Below are 16,682 nucleotides of genomic sequence, written 5' to 3'. Positions count from 1 at the left end.
TTTGCTCAATAAATATTAAGGCACCAATTAAAAATGGCTTTTTCACCCAACAAGTGAAGAATTAGCTTTTGTGGAACACGCAATGATGGAGTTGTAGCAGATAGCAAAAAGGGACCCCCCCTTTGTCCCGATCCACTTTCTCAAGACCATCTTGCCCTCTCTCTTTTGTTGCCTTGAAATATCATAGAAAATATCTTTTCTGTGCTTGTCGTTTGGCAAACTACTGCAACATAACCAGCAATGGATGAGGCCATTTTTCTGTTTCCTTTTTGCTGATTCTTCTATTTGAGATTTGATTTATTGTAAATAATGGTGAAGACTTTAACACTATCAATCACTTCATTTTCCATTGTGATACAATTAAGATAACGTTTAGTCAATCTGTTGCGACTTCATTTATACATTCTGTTCTATATTAAAAACAAAATCTAATTTTAAGATACAATCTAGGTAATTTTTTATATTATCAATAGTTATAAAATTATTGTAAAAGTCAAAGTTTGATAAACCTTACTGTTGAATAAGCCTTAAACTGGCCACATACATAAAAGTTCCCTATTAATTGAATGGTAATAGCCTTTAGACTCCCTTTTTCTTTTCATTTATCATTTAAGATTATTTTGCTCAAACTTAGAAATACAGTAATTTTCCTTGATTTCAATAAAATAGTTCTGCAATTTCTTATTTTACCCTTTCCTCTCTACATCTAACAACAAATATAAAAATTATTTAAAAACTAGAAAACACATAAGGGTATAATAAAAAACATATTCTTAAAACTCTAGAAAGACAGGTGAAAAAGATCATTCTATTCCAAAATTGAGACAAATATTGAGCAAAAGAGGAGGTAAGATTTACAAAATAAAACAAATAGCCATGAAATTGTATGCCTGATGAAAGAAGAAAAAAAAATAGAATGATTCCATTGCATTGCATTCTGTTAACAGGCCCGTCTGAGATGACTGATATTTGGTTTGTTGTAAAAAATAGTAATGTCCAAAGATTATCACATAAAAAAAAATCACATCACAATATATAACTCAGTATTTCAAAATCCACCCTGTAGGAGCGAAAAATTAATTTCCCTGACTGAACAATCTTCCACTTCTTTCGTAAGAGTGTGCAGTTATGTAACATTCAAAATTGCAAACAAAAAAATAAATTTAATCGAACAACATTGATCAATTATGGTGGATTTCTTTACTGACTTGAAGCTGTAACAAGCCATATGGCCATCTAAGATGGGGAGAGAGCATTGCATAATGTTTTGTATGCATTTACACATAGTTTGAATTTTTCTTCAGCCATTGCCTGCCATCACATAAAGGGAAAGTGCAAGTATGAGACCAGATAGCACATATAATATAATAACCAAAAAGATAAAAAATGAAAGGTTTGCTTTTATGGAGCACCTCCAAAATACTTGATAAATAAGTTTTTACAATTCAGAGTAAAACCTATATTCTATTTGTCCTTCATCCTAAATATATGGAAATAAATTTTCATTTGTCCATTTGCAAACATTGAAAACCAATGACCATCAGATCTGCGCAAAATTGATGGAAAACCAGTAAACATGAACTACTGCATTTTCATGTCTGATGCAGGATTCCAACGAGAGCATGAGAAGTTGGTTGATGGACCAAAAACACTATTCTCAACCTTTTTCTGCAACTGGGCACAATCTCTGATTAGAGAATCCTAAACCACATGATATCCCGTACCACATCACCAGAAAAATGTTACCTGTAGTTGCACCAGCCCTCAACCACAATCTAAACAGAGATGCACAGGACCTATTTGCTCAGACAGACATTTGTTCCTTTCCATTTTTCCTTTATTTTGAAGAGATGGTAAACAATTTCCAATTTTTAGGGAGACTTTTTATAAATACCAATTTAAAAAAAAAATATGTTTAACAAATTATAAGTGGTGAACTGAGTATTAACCTTAGATGCAAGAGTCATTTTTCATCAAGGCAAATACTAGTAGAACTAGTGGTGCATTCTTCGTGGGAAGGTACACCATAAAAGCCACTAGAGATACAGATGGCTGTTTATTCATTTGTTCATAAATGTTGTAGATGGTATACATGATACCAATTTCACAGTACTTGGCACCTACTTTTGTGCTTAAAGTATAGTCATCAGATGGCGCATATAAAAGTGGTAGTTCGGGATGGATCATGTTTGAAGCTAATGCAGAATTTTGAGTCATGTTATACAATGCCCCCCACCCGCCCTCAATAGTCAATTCCATGATTCTAACATGTATTTATAATACAACTTGTTCAAAAGAATATTTCAAGCTCACCTGGGAAGTGCCTTGATGCTTATCAGGATGCCATTTTAAAGCTGATAACCGAAAACTACAAGGGAAATAAACAGATATTAGCAGTTTATATTGTGTACATCATCTTTTATGCCCGGTATAAGATCTTGCACTGAGCAGAAGCCCTGAAGCACTTACGCATTTTTAACATCTTCAATCTTTAATGGACCTGTTGGAGGCAGACCAAGAATAGTTCTGTCAGAACTTGATCCTACAGAACATGAGTCATCATCGTCATGCTCAACGTCACTTTCATTTTTCCACTTGTTTGTCCTATTTGAATGTTCCCTCCATTCAAACCCAGATGTGGAATGCTCAGAAGAAGAACCGCTCCAATTGCTAAAAGACCACGTATAAGATTTGTTACCATATGTTGCTTGGAATATTTGCTCGGGATGGCTATCAAAGTCCTCGGAGAAACTTTCTCTTCTGATTTTTCCTGAACATACAGTGGAGATCGTTGGAAAGGAAAGTAAACAAATGTTAATTTAAAGACAGTCGCACAAAGAAGTCCCAGATGGCATAGCAAAACATCTTCAATGTCTGCTCAGATTGTTTACAAGTCTGCAATGATAAAATAATAAATTGTAATGACTAAGTGTGCCAATTTTAAACTATAACAACTTCACTTCAAAGGAACATATATTGCTGGAAAAGTGTACTTTCCTACAAAAATCCATTAAAAGGATACTTAAGTAAAATACATATATTTCCTGTGATTTGAAATATTACAAATATACCTGAAAATGGGGTATATTATAGGAATACAATCGTTGACTAGGAAAGTAGGGGTGGGCTTTCCATATCAAAATTTATAATAGGAGGTTTTAGTAATTTATACCTTTGCCACACGTGTATATAACATTTCAAAATTTCACAGGGTTCTATGTATTTCCCCAATAATAATTTACTACTAGACTGTCAACTAATCACTAGAACAAGAAACTCTAACAAGCATAGACATGCAATTGAGGGTGGGTTGGGGAAGAAGTGATGAGAAAATTTAAAAAATGAAGGAATAAACTCACGTTTAGTTTTCTTTGGTGGTTTTCCACCAGATCGCTGACCAGACTTTTGTTGTTGACCTTTAGTGGAATGCCTACCTTGGCCTTCATACTTGTACCGGCAGAATGTAAGCCATAAAACATTGTCATCATAAATTGTTGACAGTTAGCAATTGTAATACAAACAAATAGAACACAATGAATCGTATTAAGTACAAGCAAAAACATCTTGGAAATGCATGAAAAAGATTGAGTGGCATTTTTTGATAAATGTGATTTCATTCCTTACATCACTATGATGTTAACTGAAGAGGGAGGGAGTAATTCTGAAAAGAGATCTTAATCTATTTCTGAAGTGGACTGAAATCGATTGACAGACCAACATGTAGGTTTCAATTAGTTTTAACTGCGACTGGAGCAATGGGCCTTGTTTAGCGTCCAAAAAAATCATAGAACATCATCAACATAAAACCATCAAATAACCAAAACTCAATTTGAAAGGTAATCAGATCAGATCACAAAATGTTGACATTTGGCACCTTTCTGGATAGTATGTTAGTTTTATCTTATTAAGTTTGGACAGGGAACTTTATAATTTGGTTGGATAAGGGTATTCAAATTTATTGAATTTTAATTTTCTTGTTGGAGTATTTTAATTACCACCAAATAACACTAGTGGCATTCATAAAAAAAAATCCTATAGATATCAACCAAAAGATAACCATTACAAAATCCAGTCGACATATACCAAAAAATACTCTGCACCAACATTAATTGAAAAAACCTTGACAAACGTCAATCAAGCCTGCCTACATCAACAAATAAATAATCCCAAAAATGTCAGCTAGAAACTAACTCCTGCGAACATTGGTAAAAATCCATAATTTACATTAACCGAAACATAGTTTCATCAGTGTTGATAAAAACCATGGTGGCATCAGTCGAAAAATATTTCTCCCAATGTTTGTCAAGAAAACCCTTATTAATGTTAGTGAAAAAAAAATAACTCTAACCAACATTCTAATTAACGTTGGTCGAAAAACAATCCTAACTAACATCAACTGAAGATAATTTCAATTGACATCAACAAAAGAAAATTGTATTTGACATCAATCAAAGACACCGTTGATGTTAACAAAGAAAAGACTAACTATCTAACTAGAGTCAGTTGAGAAATAAAACTAACGTATATAAGAAAAACTTAGTGATGGTAACAGAAAAAAACACAATAGACTTCAACTTAATAAACTCCCGCCAACATCAATTGGAAAAACGATAGTCAATCAACAACACCCCAACCTAGACCTAATTGAGGGTGTTTAGACCGGCCAGACAATGACCCAACCAAGGCTGAGCTGAAGAAAGAATATGAAGAGAAGAAACATAGATTTGACACCCCAACCTAGACCTAATTGATGGTTTTCGACCAGCCAGACAATGACCCAACCAAGGCTGAGATGAAGAAAAGAAACATAGATTTGAAAGAGAAGAGAATATGATGAATTTCAAATTCTTAATTTTTAGGCAGAATTTGAATTTTTTTAGTTTTAAATAATCAAATTACTCTCATAAATTCTATAACAATTTCTTTTATAGTTCCCTATCCAACGAACATATTTTGTCATTAAACATTTCTATAAAAATGAATTGGCCTCTAAGAATATAATCAAATTTTTCTTATATTTCAAAGGTATATATTACTCTTAGAAAATATATTTAAGCCTAACTCTATAAAAAACAAGTTGTTAGGTGAAATTTGTAATAACTTATATACTATAATTTGATCATATCTTTAGTTAATATGATATTTTCATTAATGACATTGGTTTTGATGAATATCAATGAAAAATTTGAAACCAACAATGAAGTTTGCTATAAAATCATGTAAAAGTGAGTTTTACTTAGACCAGTGTAAATGAATCCCTCCATCCTCTTTCTCTTTACTCAGACACACAGACGAGATTCGTTAATATTTTCTCACTTGTCTTTGAGGAGGGGTCTCTACTATCAGGATACACACATACTCTTCCTTTTTATAATTTCCATCCAACACTTACAGGGCATTATTTTTCAGAAGTCCCATCTAAAGAGTGCAAAAGTTTTAATCCAAAAAACCAGCTTGTTCATGCACTTGCAGCTCTTCTCTCTTTCTAATCCAGACATTCCCAGACAAATCCTCACCCAGAATATTTTAAGGAAACACAGGGACAGTAAGCAAAATAAAAGGAATTAGTAATATAATAACAACAAAAAAGAACAAAGTTTCTCAACATGATCAAAGATATTGGAAAGCATACCTCAAATGAAAATTTAGAGGATCCACTATTGTAAAGAAGACTATTCAGAGCTTTCTTTGCATCAGCACGCTTTTGCCGAGTAATGAATTTTATTTGACTCTGAAATTCACATTTCCATCATGAGTAAAGCAACTCTATTAATAATTATATTGATGTCAGAGAAGCAGGGTTTTCACCATTATAACAGTATAAAGCAACACGGGGAGAAAAAACTATGTCAGTGCTAAACTACATGCTTAACCAATTTCTATCTAAATTTCTTATGATTTGCATGTCACTAGAAAATTCCACTGCATCTCATAGTTAAAAATCCCTTGAGCTTCAGAAATGAGAAATCGATAAATTCTGAGTAGGAGTGCAACACTCTAATACACAGATTAAATATTTTCCCAGCAATAAAAGCAAGCTTGCACTTAAGTATCATTAACCATAACATTAGAGCAATTGCATTTGAAAGTCATAGGGGTTTATTTATAGAACAGAATGTCATATCGTAACCACGCACACTGCTGTAGTAAAAGAAAACAGTAAAAAAAATGACAAATGTACAATTTGTAATATGAGCATATATCTTTCCTTCTCTCAACCCTTATCTGGTTGTCTTTCTAATTAGGGCTTGAATCGATTATCTATAGAGGTTATATGATAATAGCAGTTTCACCGCATGCCTAATTTAAGGTGTAGAAAATCCTCACCTTAACAGGTTCCAGTTAACTTAGGTATTGTCATGTGTGAATGTGTACAAGTGACATTCAAATAGAAGGCTGCTCTATTCATCATAAATTGTTGCCCTCCATTTGTTTAGGAAATTCAGTAAAAACTTAGATCTAGAACTCTCACAAGTTATCTGTCATTGTCCTAAATAGATGACGATTGAAAATGATTCCAGTGCTGTTCACAAGTGGATTCAGCAAATAATTCACCACAGGCAGCTGGAAGCCAGTATCAATTGAATCTTTGCATTGCAGTTAAACTTTTTTTCTCCAACTCAGAATGCATGAGGCTTCATCGTCATCATCATATTAACATGATAAAGCTTTTGACTTGTATAAACTTCCTATTAAATAAACTTCCTACAATTACCAAAAAAAATTGCAGAAATATATGGGCTAAAGTTATATGCTCCAAAGTATATATACCTTTGATGGTGGTTGACCCTTTTTTATATCCTGCAAGGGAAAACATAAAGCGTTGTATTAATTTCCAAACTTTCTCATAGCTAGTAAAGTGCTAATAAGTGGCCAAAAAGAAGAAACGAGAACAGAAACAACCCAAACTCAATATAATATCGGGAGGAAGAACGATAGAGCTCAACACGAAGAGAAAATCGCCTTTTGAGATCAGCAAAAAAAGAAACTCACGGAGTTGAATTTGTTCTTCCAATTTTGACAGGTGCAAGGAGTGGAATGAAACTCGGAGAAATGCGTGAGAGAGGGAATAACGCGAGTCTTCAAAGACGACAAGTTTCGCCATCGTGATAATTGCATATTGGGAATCAGAGTGAGACCAAAGTTGAAGGAATCTACAGTAACGACGTCGTTTAAAGACAACAGTTTTCGGCGGTTTGAGGTTAGGCCACAACCGCGCCGAGGTTGTCTCGCTAGCCTCCTCTTTCTGGCTCTCCTGTATCGCAGGAATCATCGAATGCCCACACAACATGGGCCCAACTTTTTTACGAAAGATTCAGTTAGGCCCAAAAATACATATTTTAAAGAGCTATGGTCCCTACTATTAGAACCCCGTCATTGTTATTTAAACTTCCCAAACCAATAAAAAAAACCCAAATTCTCTTAAATTATTTTTGTTTTGGCAGATACGAGAGAAACTCGTTTCCTATCGCAACTAAGCCCTGTTTCTCTCTAGATTTGATTTTAAAAAATGTATTTTCATGTATGATTTACAATTATGCCTAGTACACATTAATTTATTCTTTACTTTTAACACAGTTAGCATCACTAATCGAAAAATAAATTTCATATAATATAAAATTTATGGTAATTTTCATATATTCATATACTCAAACTTTCATAGATAATATGTATAATTCGGAAATTAATATTTGGTATATTAGGAATGAAAGTTTGATAATTTACAAACACAAAAAAAAATGTTTAAAAAGTAAAAAAAAATATTGTTAATTTCACATTCACGATAAACACTATTAATATTAGAGTTATGATATTTTGACAATCAATCTATTACATACACTCATTATAAAATTTATTTAAATTGTAAAAAAAAATTATTTTCATTTATTATTTATTAGTTAACTTAAATATAATATTTTATTATTAAAGTGAAGTTGCTTATATAAAGTTAGATAAAGTTGGTGACCAAAAGTTAATGCGTATTTTATGTGTGTAAATGATGCTTGGATCACATCCTTGATCCTCTTAAATTAAAATACACATGAATATAAAACTCCCATATTTTTTCCCCAATTTAAACAAACGCCTTAAAGCACTAGTCACTGCATTGTCTCTTCCGAATGATATTTTGCAAATTCTACATCTTTTAATGTCATCAACTACTAAGTAAAGTTGGAAATTTTATTATTGATTTTATTATTTTAGAAGAGGAAAAGGAAATGTAAATACCCCTATCATTAGTTTTTTTTTAAATCATTGGTTTCTAAAAAAAAACATTAGAAGTTTAAATAACATGAAGTCAAGTGTAAATATTGAAGAAAAAAAAACTAATGGTCACCAATGTTCTTTAAAATATTAAAATTTTAATTAGTAAAAGATTGAATTGCATTTTTTATTAACAAAAAATTATTTTAAATACAAATATTTGGAATACTCCAATTTCTATACATAAAAAATAAATATAAAAGATCATATGAAAAAATTACTAACCAAGAATATGTCTGGATCAATTTATAATAGTAACTAACTTAAACCACTTCAGTGACCATTCACCTTGCTATACCATCCAGTATATAAAAAAAAAATATCATACAAAAGTCAATATTTATGATATATGTTTTGAATGTAGGTGTTGGTGTAGTCTAATTGTTAATATGGATATGATGATTATATTGTTGAAAAACATCTTTTATAAGAATGCGACGATTGTAGTTAATCGTAGTGTATTGCTGGTGATGGTCATGTTATTGGTATAGTTGACCCATTGTAGAGATTATTCTTTGTTTAGAGTTTGTCTCCATTCATAATGGTTGTATCTTGATACAATTACACTAAACTCTTTTTGGATAAAGCGTGTTCTTGATCACTCTTTCCTCGATAATCACATTACATGTGCTCTACGCATTTGATCTTTCTAAAGGTGTGTTTGGATTGCTTACCTATCAAAAAACTCTACATATGTGTCCAACATAACATCAACAATATTATAGACCTTACTAGTTAACCCTTCGGTCCTATGCCTTTGAAGTTATTTACATAATTGAGTTCAATACCAAGTTCTTGTGTTATCAAAACAACTATCTACTTAACTTATCCCCTCATACCTCAAACTTCATCCTATACTATATGTTTGCAACACTACCCCGACATACTTCATATATCCTTTGACAAGGCATTTCCATATGTAATATTTATAATCCTTACCCAGCACTAGTGCAAAAATGGTGTTTAACGATAATTGTACAATGTCGATTGAGAGCCAAACATCGTCCATCAAACACACGGTGACCTTTTTGTGATTACTGCAAAAGTATAGGTATTGGTCCCCTATAATCGTTGCCTATACTCAGTGTGAGCTAATAGACACCAATTATAAAGAGAATTGTCGCCTATTTGAGGTGGAATAGGCGTCAGTTCCTTTTATAAATGATGCCTATTTGAAGGGGTACTACAATAGGCATCAATTTTAGTGAACAACCATCGCCTATGGTCTTTTTAATAAACCCCCCAAAACCTTTTTCCCTACACGCTCATTTGTTTTCGTATTCTGAAAGTTTTGCCCTCGTTGTGGTTCGTCAATGTTGATTTTTTTTTATTAGGTTGTTGTATTTTTGTTACATTTTTCTTAATGGGTTGTTGTGTCTGGTGTAGATATTTTGTGCTTGGTTTTGGTATTTGTTTTTTGTATGTTGTCGTTGTCACCACCTCCACTGCTGATAGCAAAGGTCCCAACTCAAAACCCATTACTAGAACTATGGCAAGGAGGATACAAGAAGATTGGAACTTACTGATGGCAAAGACACCCTTTTATATATGTTCAAAAATGCCATAACCTAGTGTAAATTTTTCTATAATAGAATTTATTTTCGTTCTTAAAGTAGAGAAGGAAATTTACTTGTAATTTTTCTTTAAGTAAATTATGGTTAGGGTTAGGCATCTAAACCCTACATAGGCCAATCATTTAGACCTAATTAGGTCACATGGAGCACACTTGATCATGTTTTCCATGTGACTTTAATAGCGCCTAATTCAAATGCTAATTAGTTTTGCTAAACACTTCCTTGTCTAAAAGTGATATGGCCGAACCAATCAGTCTCTCTACCCTTCATGCACCTACAAGGAAACTATAACTTTATTGGAGCTCTCCTTTATACATCTCTTCCACAAAGCTTCCGCAAATTTCACTCAAAAAATCAAGAAAATATGAAACCGGTTGAAGGCACCTATGAATTGTCGTCATCTTTTCCGCACCCACCAAGTTGGTTTTTTTTTTTTTAAATTATGTTTTATTTATAATGTATGAATTTTAGTATTGCATGTATTTTAGATTTATAATTAGTATTGTTTTAGTTAATTATATTTTAGTTATAGAATTAATATTAATAAAATGTTGTAATTAATATTAGATTTTATAGTTAGAGTAATAAAAATCAATAAGTAACTTTAGGATTTATAATTAATATTATTTTAGTTATACAATTAAGATTATTAAAATTTAATAATTAATATTATAGTTTATAATTACAATAATACAAATTTATAAATAATTTTAGGATGAATAATTAAAATTGTTAATTTTTTTGAATTGCATGTATATTTATAATTCTTTAATATGTGTTGGTATTGAGTTCGGATGTGTTCGACCCTCGACAAATTGTTAGATTTTGGATTGAGAGACAATTACAGAACATACATATGGATCGAAATTGAATTATGTTATCCTGCATAAGTGATGAGTCCAAAAGAGGAGTAGAAGAATATATACAATTTGCACAACATAATGTCAATCGTTGTGGTGATGGAATAAAGTTTTGGTGTCCATGCGTTAATTGTTTAAACAGGAGGAAATTGGGTGTTAACAAAATTAGGCTTAAGACCTTGTATGTGATGGGTTTCTACGATCTTATACAACTAGTAATGGAACCCTGAGAGATAGAACCACCGCTGAGCTAGCTCAACCTTACAGAAGGATGGCCAGGAGCATGACACAGGACCCAGGGCTAGGTCAAGATCAGTCCATAGCCAGTGCATCAAAGCCTATCATTCCTCATGGGATTACCAGGAGCAGAGCCCATATGATTGGAGTTGAGCACCATCTAATTTATTTATTTTTAATTTAAGTTGATTATGATGTACTTAGCGTAAATTGGGCTTGAGTCAAGCTCAACTCTCCCTAGCTTCTAAAAGGATCTTGGACCGCCCCCTATAGTCACATTTTACCTTAGCTTGGGCGACACACTAGACTTAACCTTGTTTTTAGAGGGTCTAACCTTGGCCTCCCCTCCCCCTCTCTCTTTCCCTCCAAGACACTCTCTCCTATAAATAGGGTCCTTGTCTCTTGTATTTTCACATTGAATTTGAATATAGAAAAGAAACTTTGTTTGAGTGTTTAGTGAGCTATGTTCTTTTAAAAGTTCTTGGGTCTTATCTTGTGAGAGCCACTTACCATTCATCCTTTCAAGTGGCGTGACCACCATTCATAAGCTTCTTTTATCCTTCTCTTTTTCTTTCTTCCATTTCACCATTTCCATTACTCTTTTGCTTTGTGTTCTTTATTGCTATTCTGTATTCGGTCTCTATATTGAGTTCTTGTTATCCTACTTTGTTTTCCAATTATGCAATCAACATCATGTTTACATTATATTGTGTTTTCTCTTTTGTTCTCTAGAAAAGAACCTTCACACTTACTTAACCACTTGGTTAAGTTCGTGTCCGGTAACAATTTTTTTTGAGCTTCTCACCATATTATGCTAATTCAAAATTCATAAAAAAAAGTGCAACCTCTAAAATGAACAAATCTAAAAATCAACTCATATCATGTGGTAATCAAAGCATGATTTTAATTGTGCTTATCTTTTATGAGTTGGTTTTATGCTTTACTATTTCATCACATTTCAATTATGTCTTTATCTTCCAACAATTTAATTCCGCTTTCCAATTCAACATCTTTCAATTTAGTCTTTAAATTCCTTGTCATTTACAATTTCATTTTTAATTCATTAAGCAATTTAAGTTCTGCTTTTGAATTATTTATGTTAATTTTCTTTTCTTACCTATTTTTCTTGACTCTTTTGTTCTTAGTGTTTTAGGAGTCTTTCACCCAGTATGCTTATTTTGATTTAGTGATAGTTGATTTAGTTCCAAACAAAGAATTCAAGTGATCATATGAATTGAATCCCAACCATTTGCAAAAATTGAAAGGGAATTAAAAAAATATATGCATGCCAAAAATGTGGACATTTAGAATCCATAAGGACAAAACAATTTAAGTGCAATTCACATTTCAAGTTAAAAGTGCTAAAGAGGATTTTTTTTTTTGTGTGGCAAATTCTTTTCATATTTGTGGAATTTAATCCTTCTTTCTTTTACAATTTCCTAAAAAAATTAAACTTCATAGTTAAAAATTTATGTAAGTATCTTTGAGTTTTAAAAAATGATTTTCTTGTTTGTATTGTTTAAGTTTTGTCCTCATCTTTATTCCATGTTGGTTTAGCTTTCTTTCTTTCAACTTTTCTTGCCTGTCTTAAAAAAATTTCTTTAAAGTTTTGTTGGAGTCCTTGTATGAGCTAGTTTTTGATGAAAATCATCTAACCTCAAAACTTCTTACTAAAAGGATAAAAGAAGATTGAGACCTACTGAAGAGATTGTAAAGTCTTCTTCTTCTTAGCCTTGTAAAACTGTATAAAATAGTTAGAAAGTTTTGGGCCTTGTATTTTGGGCCAAAGTAGAAAATGATGTAAATAGAAAAGAAGTAAAACATAAAATAATAAAAGAGAGCTTTTTTTAAACTTTCATTTTCTATCACTACTTTTTCTCTTGTGTCTTTCTCCTCTCTATCTTTCCTTTCTTTTTCCTCTCTTTATAGAGTAAATCTCTTGACTGCTTTTGATTTTCATTTTTGAGTTCATAAATTACTAGTAGATCCTTAGCAGTTTTCTTTAAAGTTAGGTTTCCATTATCTTCTTTTTCAAAACTTATTTTCGAAAATTCTCGAAAATTTTCCGAAAATTGTTTGTGGTTCAAAAAGAAATTTTGCAGGTGTGAACAGTATTTTGAATCTGTTTGTGAAATCTGATTAGATCTGTGGTGCGAATAGCAGTTATGAATCTGTTTCTGTTTTCAAAATTTCACGAAGTCTGTTGCGCCTTTGTTCACGTTCATATGCGTTTTCAATCCGATCATCTTCTTGGAGTGATTTTGAAAACGTGTGAGTTGAGTTTGGTGCGAAACCGAAAAACGGAAGACGAAAAACGAGTTTGATCGAAGAACGGTGAGGGTGCAAATCGGTTGTGAAATTCTTGTGCGTTTCTTATTTCCGTGATCATCTTGTGTTCTTTGCTGGTGCGATTTGTGAAAACTAAATCACACAAGAATCAAATCGTTGCACGGTAAGGAGACTGAAATTCAATTTGCGATTTTGCATTTCTCTTCCATTCTCGTTTCTGATACTGGTTCTGCGTTTTTCGGCAACCTAAATCGGTGAAGAAAAGCAGTGTTTTCTGGTGAACAAAATTGGTGAACGGTTTGCGTTTTTCTTCATCTTAAAAAAGTGTGCGAGTTTGATTGGAGAATTGTTGAACGGTGCATTTCCTGTTTTGTGAGTTTTCGGTGACCTAAAACCGATGAACGGAGGATTGTTTCGAATTCTGGCGAATAGAAAACACTGAACGGTGAATATAATTTGCTTGAAAATACTGATCGAATATTGATGTTGAAAATTGTTTCTGGAGAAATGGAGATTGAACGAACATGAACCAAAGATGAATTCGTATGAATTGATTCTCGTTCTGCGTTTGGTGTTTTACCGTGCTTCGCAAGTTTTGACAAATTCTGAATCGCTATGTCAATGCTTCATGTATTCTGCCTTGACATTAGTGTGTATAACTGAATTGGTGGATTTCTTTTTTGTTGTTGAATTGCGGTGACTGAGTTTTTTGTGTTGCAGCAGAGAATTAAAAAAAAAGTGAAATCTAGTGGATTTTTCTTTTCGGTGCAAAATGGTGACATAATTGTCCAAACGGTGCAAACAATAGCTTGAAGTATCTTGTTGTCATTGAATTTGGTTTGAAGCACATAACGTGTTTGATAAATTGATTCAGTGAAAAAATATCTGAACTGCTATGACAATTATTTGATTCAAGTGGTGCTGTTTTTTTTTTCTGGTTCGGAAATTGCTGGTTGGCACTTTTGGTAATCTCTGGTGCGCTGGAATTGGTGGAAGTTGAGTTCGTTAGCAGCCTAAAGATTTCTTTTGAATTGGTGTGCTGCTTGTCCTAGAAGCGTTGGTGCACTCAAACTATTAGTCCAAGTGTTGTCTTGGTGCAGATTTTCCCAAACGGTGTTGAACAATTTTCTTAAAAAAAAAATCTTCACATAATTGGTTGATGCACTGGTTCAGTGATCCAATTGAACTGCCCATTGATTTGGAAATCTGAAATTTGCGTGAGAATAACTATGCAAGAGTCCACTATTTTGTTTTAAAAAAACGCTGAGACTTGCAATAATCGGAGGTAAATTGGTTTAACTGTGCAGACTTGTGTTGGTGAAGTTTCCAATTTCAATTTGGAGTTGTCACGTTGCAGGACCAATTTGATGAAAACGTGACTTGGCTTGAATATGCATTTGATTGTGGGACGCTTCCGAGGATCGAATAATTGGTATAATTGGATGAAGTTGTGGCACGTAACAGCATGAATTGGTAACGTGCGTGATTTGTTTCAAATTTTAAAGCATATTCTGGTGGGTTGCAATTTGAAAATTTTTGGTGTGGGGTCGACGAGAATTGATTTGGAAACATTAATAAATTTCTGCACGTGAAGTTGCAATTCAGTGGGTTCAATTTGTACCACATCTTGTTGCATTCAAGCCATATTGGACCAATTACATTCAGGCTCTATTGTCTCATTGAGAAATTTGATCATTCTTTATTTTAATATGATTGTCCGATTGATTTTTGTGTTTTTGTTTTTTTTTTTTCGGTTCAAATTTGTTCTTATTTGTTTTGTCTAGAGTCATATTTAGTCAAAAGTTATCATAAACTCATTTAATTTTTTTTTGATTTTTTTTTTCAAATTTCTTTATAGATTAAAGCTTTTGAGTGCTTTGATTTTCATTTTTGAGTTCATAAATTTTCTTTAAAGTTAGGTTTCCATTATCATCTTCTCCAAAATTCATTATTGAAAAATTTGTGAAAATTGTTCGTGGTTTAAAAAGAATTTTCCAGGTGTGAACAGTAATGAGGATCTGTTTATGAAATCTCATTGGATCTGTGGTGCGAATAGCAGTTCTGAATCTGTTTCTGTTTTCAAAATTTCTCGAAAATCTGTTGTGCCTTTGTTCACGTTCATATGCGTTTTCAATTCGTCATCTTCTTGAAGTGATTTTGAAAACGTGAGGTGAATTTGGTGCGAAACTGAAAAACGGAAGACGGAAAAACGAGTTTCTTATTTCCGTGTTTATCTTGTGTTATTTTCTGGTGCAATTTGTGAAAACTAAATTACACAAGAATCGAATCGTTACACAGTAAGGAGACTGAAATTTGATTTTCGATTCTGTATTTCTCTTCCACTCTCGTTTCCGATTCCGGTTCTGCGTTTTCCGGCGACCTAAATCGGTGAACGGAGATCTGCGATTTCCGGCAACCTAAATCAGTGAACGGAATGTGTTTTGTTTTAATTCGGTGAATGAATTTTCTGGTACATTTCTTACTTATCTGGTAGCTGATTCTTTATTGTTTTGAATCTATAATTTGAGGTATTCAGTAGAAGGATTGAATTGTCTTGTGAATCATTTGAACTTGAATTGAAGCAGATAACATGTTTGTGTAATTGCTTCTGAAAACAGTGTTGCTGTTGTAGGTTTCTGACTAAATTCTTTGAGCTAAGTTGCAGTAAAATTTGCTGGTGCAAATTTATTGAGAGATAACATGCAGAAAATTTGAGCAAATTGGAACAGTGCAGTGGTAAAGTTGGTGCAAGTTTGCGAATCCAGTGTTGTGACATTCGATTTCAGTACAAATTGAAAGCAGAATAATGTATTTGTTATTTTACAGCAATTAAATTTTGCTGCAGTGAAGCTATTTGGGCCAAACGTTGAACAGGAGTTGCTGGAAGGAAATTTTAGTTAGCATTTGGTAATAGTGAAATTGGATAGCGTAGGGAACTTGTTGTAATTTGTTCCATGGAATTTGCCTGGGCTGTGTCAGATTGTGAGAATTGGAGTGCAGAGAAGTCATTGAAATCTACTAAATTTAATTCCTAGAAATTCTACTAGCGGGACCCATGTCATTTACATTTCTTTGATTTAATTTGTTGGAGCTGCCACGGTGCTTTGCAAATGATTGCAAATTACCGTTAATTTCTAAAGCTATTGTTGAATTGAATTTCTTTTTACCAAATCACGAAAGTTACCAACAATTGCTTTACTATATGAAGTTGTTGAATTTGGCAGGAAATTGGCATTCACATGGGGTCCATGGTTTGCTGAATAGTGCTTTTGAAGAATTGAATCTTGGCACACAAAAGCAAAAAGTGCAGGATTGAAGCGTGATTTTGGTGAAAGAATTCAGTAATTGAAGACTTTCTGTGGGGGCCCGCGAGATTGGTATTAGAGATTTCGGTGGGGACCACGTTTGACTTTATATTTTGCTGAATTGAATGTGCCATTGCTATTGAAGCATTTTG

General features: G+C 32.9%; 1 protein-coding gene and 1 long non-coding RNA gene across 8 annotated transcripts; one reads left to right on the top strand and one right to left on the bottom strand.

Moving 5' to 3' along the window:
* Positions 1–1,046: 1,046 nt before the first annotated feature.
* Positions 1,047–7,358, bottom strand: LOC137821419 (Chaperone DnaJ-domain superfamily protein). The gene is made up of 7 exons (XM_068626006.1): positions 6,994–7,358; positions 6,772–6,801; positions 5,633–5,731; positions 3,360–3,447; positions 2,470–2,770; positions 2,314–2,368; positions 1,047–1,311 (listed from the first exon to the last, which is right to left on the bottom strand). The coding sequence occupies exons 1-7, from the start codon at positions 7,117–7,119 to the stop codon at positions 1,237–1,239; spliced, it is 774 nt and encodes a 257-aa protein (XP_068482107.1). The 5' UTR covers positions 7,120–7,358; the 3' UTR covers positions 1,047–1,236.
* Positions 7,359–12,887: 5,529 nt separating this feature from the next.
* Positions 12,888–16,387, top strand: LOC137822555 (uncharacterized). Of its 7 annotated transcripts, none has more exons than XR_016515873.1 (3): positions 12,888–13,388; positions 14,533–14,698; positions 15,858–16,387. It is a non-coding gene; the product is annotated as an uncharacterized LOC137822555 (long non-coding RNA). The 7 variants fall into 7 exon arrangements; XR_011082938.2 differs by having other exon boundaries at positions 12,918–14,510; positions 14,583–14,698; XR_016515872.1 differs by having other exon boundaries at positions 12,919–13,388; positions 13,494–14,698.
* Positions 16,388–16,682: the final 295 nt, after the last annotated feature.

Source organism: Phaseolus vulgaris, chromosome 9, assembly GCF_051622355.1.
Source record: "Phaseolus vulgaris cultivar YP4 chromosome 9, ASM5162235v1, whole genome shotgun sequence".
Taxonomy (NCBI): domain Eukaryota; kingdom Viridiplantae; phylum Streptophyta; class Magnoliopsida; order Fabales; family Fabaceae; genus Phaseolus; species Phaseolus vulgaris.
The sequence above is the reverse complement of the archived record's forward strand: the minus strand, read 5'-3'. Positions and strand labels throughout refer to the sequence as shown.

Excerpts from the sequence above, each read along its gene's own strand:
- LOC137821419 (XM_068626006.1), bottom strand. The coding sequence starts at position 7,119 with ATGCAATTATCACGATGGCGAAACTTGTCGTCTTTGAAGACTCGCGTT. Across the intron at positions 6,802-6,993 it reads GGAAGAACAAATTCAACTCC|GATATAAAAAAGGGTCAACC; the intron begins GTGAGTTTCTTT and ends TTTCCCTTGCAG. Across the intron at positions 2,771-3,359 it reads ACCACCAAAGAAAACTAAAC|GAAAAATCAGAAGAGAAAGT; the intron begins GTGAGTTTATTC and ends CTGTATGTTCAG.